This window comes from Canis lupus, chromosome 35 (assembly GCF_003254725.2).
Source record: "Canis lupus dingo isolate Sandy chromosome 35, ASM325472v2, whole genome shotgun sequence".
Taxonomy (NCBI): Eukaryota; Metazoa; Chordata; class Mammalia; order Carnivora; family Canidae; genus Canis; species Canis lupus.
Window position 1 is genome coordinate 7,925,555 of NC_064277.1, and position 2,829 is coordinate 7,928,383.

General features: G+C 54.3%; 1 protein-coding gene across 1 annotated transcript in view; it reads left to right on the forward strand.

Annotated features, from left to right (window-relative positions):
- Positions 1 to 1,507, forward strand: part of BMP6 (bone morphogenetic protein 6) — a 149,287-nt gene extending 147,780 nt beyond the window's left edge. Inside the window, exons 6-7 of the mRNA XM_025444825.3 lie at positions 126 to 236; positions 332 to 1,507. Of these exons, the coding sequence (XP_025300610.3) occupies positions 126 to 236; positions 332 to 481 (261 nt within the window). The 3' untranslated portion in view covers positions 482 to 1,507. The remainder of the gene's footprint in view (positions 1 to 125; positions 237 to 331) is intronic.
- The last annotated feature ends 1,322 nt before the right edge of the window (positions 1,508 to 2,829 follow it).

Below are 2,829 nucleotides of genomic sequence, written 5' to 3' on the forward strand. Positions count from 1 at the left end.
CCTCCCAGAGTTTGTGTGCCCAGCTGTCCCCGGCGAGGGGTATCCGCTCCCAGGATTCCTGAGAGCACGGATGACGTAAGGGGCACATGCTGATCGTAGGTTGTGTCTCTTTGCCTTCAACTAAGGATTGGATCATTGCACCCAAGGGCTATGCCGCCAACTACTGTGATGGAGAATGTTCCTTCCCACTCAACGCGCACATGAACGCGACGAACCACGCCATCGTGCAGACGCTGGTGAGCACCCGGGGGCCCCTTGCACGCGAGGGAGGAGGAAGCCACGACCAGGTGTGGCTCCTTAACGGTGCCTCTCCCCTTCTGTTTGGCAACAGGTCCACCTCATGAATCCTGAGTACGTCCCCAAACCGTGCTGCGCGCCAACTAAGCTGAACGCCATCTCCGTTCTTTACTTTGATGACAACTCCAATGTCATCTTGAAAAAATACCGGAATATGGTTGTCAGAGCTTGTGGATGCCACTAACTCCTCAAAACCAGCTGCTGGGGACACACATACAGCCTTGGGTTCCCAGATAACATCTGCCTTAAAAAAACAAAAAACAATAAAAAACAAAAAAAAAACAAACCCAGGAGGAGGGGACGGGGGAGGCGCGGCCTTGAAGCGGCCCCAGGCCAGTTGGTGCCCCACTGCCCAAGGCGGCTTCCCAGGGCCTCCGAAGAATTTGCTCACACGGTAAAGGGCGCGGGTAGTCGCTGGTGTGCGGGGAGCAGGGTTTGGACGTCGGCGGTAGAGTCTGGTAACGACAGAAGCATCGCTTTGAGGGCCCCCCCCAGAGCCCACCCAAACTAGCTTTAGCTTTAGATGAAGCTATTTGTGGTGTTAGTGAGTGAACAGGGGAAATGACCCTAAGAGGAGGAAGAGTGATCTTGGCCGAGGCGCCGGCCCGGTCCGTAGTTTGTCACAACTGGAACGGGGGGGGTGGGCGGGGGATGCACCCCGAGAAGGGCAGTTCATGCAGGTGTGCGGCCCGGGCCGCCCCCGGGGCCGCGTGGAAGTGCCTTTTCTGTCGCTGCCCTTAGCAGGGTGGAGGCCCGCGGGTGTGGGACACGGATTTCGGTCGAGCAGCTGCGTCACTCCTACACCTCGGCCCGTCCCCCCCCATCGGCGGCCCCGTACACGGGTGCTGGCCGCGGACCGCGCCCCGAGGCCGGCCCTGCCCCTCTCGGGTTCTGGAAAAAGCACATTAGCCCCAGGAAGGCCGGCTCTAGGATTTCACCCATTTCAGGAAAACGGTCCCTTGCCTTTTCCTCGACTGCGTGCCGGGTGGCGGGGTCAGACCCAGCAAGGAGAGGAAGCGAGGAAGGCGACCCCCACCACCAGGAGGGGGTCCAGCGGGCTTGCCCTTATGAACCCGAATCCCAGTTTCTCTTGTAGAAAGGAAGACTCAGAAGAAACCGTAGAATATTTTTAAAGTGTTTTTTTCACAATCATGTACTAGGAAGCCAATTTCATACTAAACTGATTAAATAATACATTTATGATCTAAAACTGTTTGCACTTACAGCTTTTTTGTAAATATAAACTATAATTTATTGTCTATTTTATATCTGTTTTGCTGTAACATTTAAGGAGAGACCAGACTTTTTTTTTTTTTTAAAAAGAGTTTATTTAGAAAGTATCATAGTGTAAACAAATTGTACCACTTGGATTTTAATACAAGACTCATGATGCAAAGCTGAAGCCACTCATGAGGATTGTGCTTCTCTAGAAAGTTGGGGTTTTTAAAAGGACATCTGTGAACCATACATAATTAATAAAGATTTCCTTTAAGGCAGAGGCTGGCCGAGATCCTGCTCTGTGGTCTCCTGCCCCAGACAGCAGACGTGGTTCTGTTTCTCAGAGTCCCACCACCAGTTACTGGGTGTCCACGGACCGCACCCACCCTGAGCATGGGAAGTGGGGCAGAGCGTGTGGGAAATGGAGGGTTGTTAGGAGAAGGGAGTCGATGGCAAAGGACATACAGGTCCGTATCCTAAGGGAGCCTAGTCCGAAGGGAGCCTATTTTCCAGTGTGAAATGCTCAACCACCAGGACGGCGTGGCTTACACTGGTCCCGCACGGGTGGCGACGTGGCCTGTGCCGCCCTGGCCCAGCACCCCCCCCCACCTCAGTCTTTGGTCTTGAGGCCAATTTAATCGCGCTCTCCCCACGGTGGAGAGCAGCCCAGTCAGCCTCTCAATGACTTAGAAGCAGAATCTGGAGCCGCTTCGAGCGGGGGCTCCGCAGAGCAGAGCGGGGCTGGAGGGCCTCCCCGGTCCCCGTACCCAGATGGCAAATCCAACCAGAAACGTTCTGGGAGGTGACAGGACAGTCAGGACAAGCCTCATGGAACTTCCTTGCCCACATTTTCTGTGGGAGACGTCAAGTCTTACCGTTCACATGGACTCTAGGCTTCACGAGGACCTAACTAAAGACGTCTCTCATGAGATTTCCCATGACTGACAGAGGCTTCCACACGCACACGCACGCACACGCACGCACACGGTTATGGCACCAACATTCTCTTACTCAGGCACGTGTCAGAAATCCCACTGCTCTCATTACAATGGCTGAGCTCTGCGATGAAAGAAGCGTTGACAGAGGCAGCAAAGCCGGGGGTGGGCGTGGAGGTATCTTCCAGAGGCCTGGGGTTTCTGTTTTTAGATCTGCTCCAAGCTAGTGACCAAGCACGCGATCAAGCAGCCAGTTCTGCCCTTCAGATCAGAGGAGCAGCACTACTGCCGCCTTTCCAGAGCTCGTGGGCAGTTCACCAGCGATGCTTTAGAGGATGCTTTCACCAGAATCACTCAGGAGCCAAAAATAGCTGGGCAA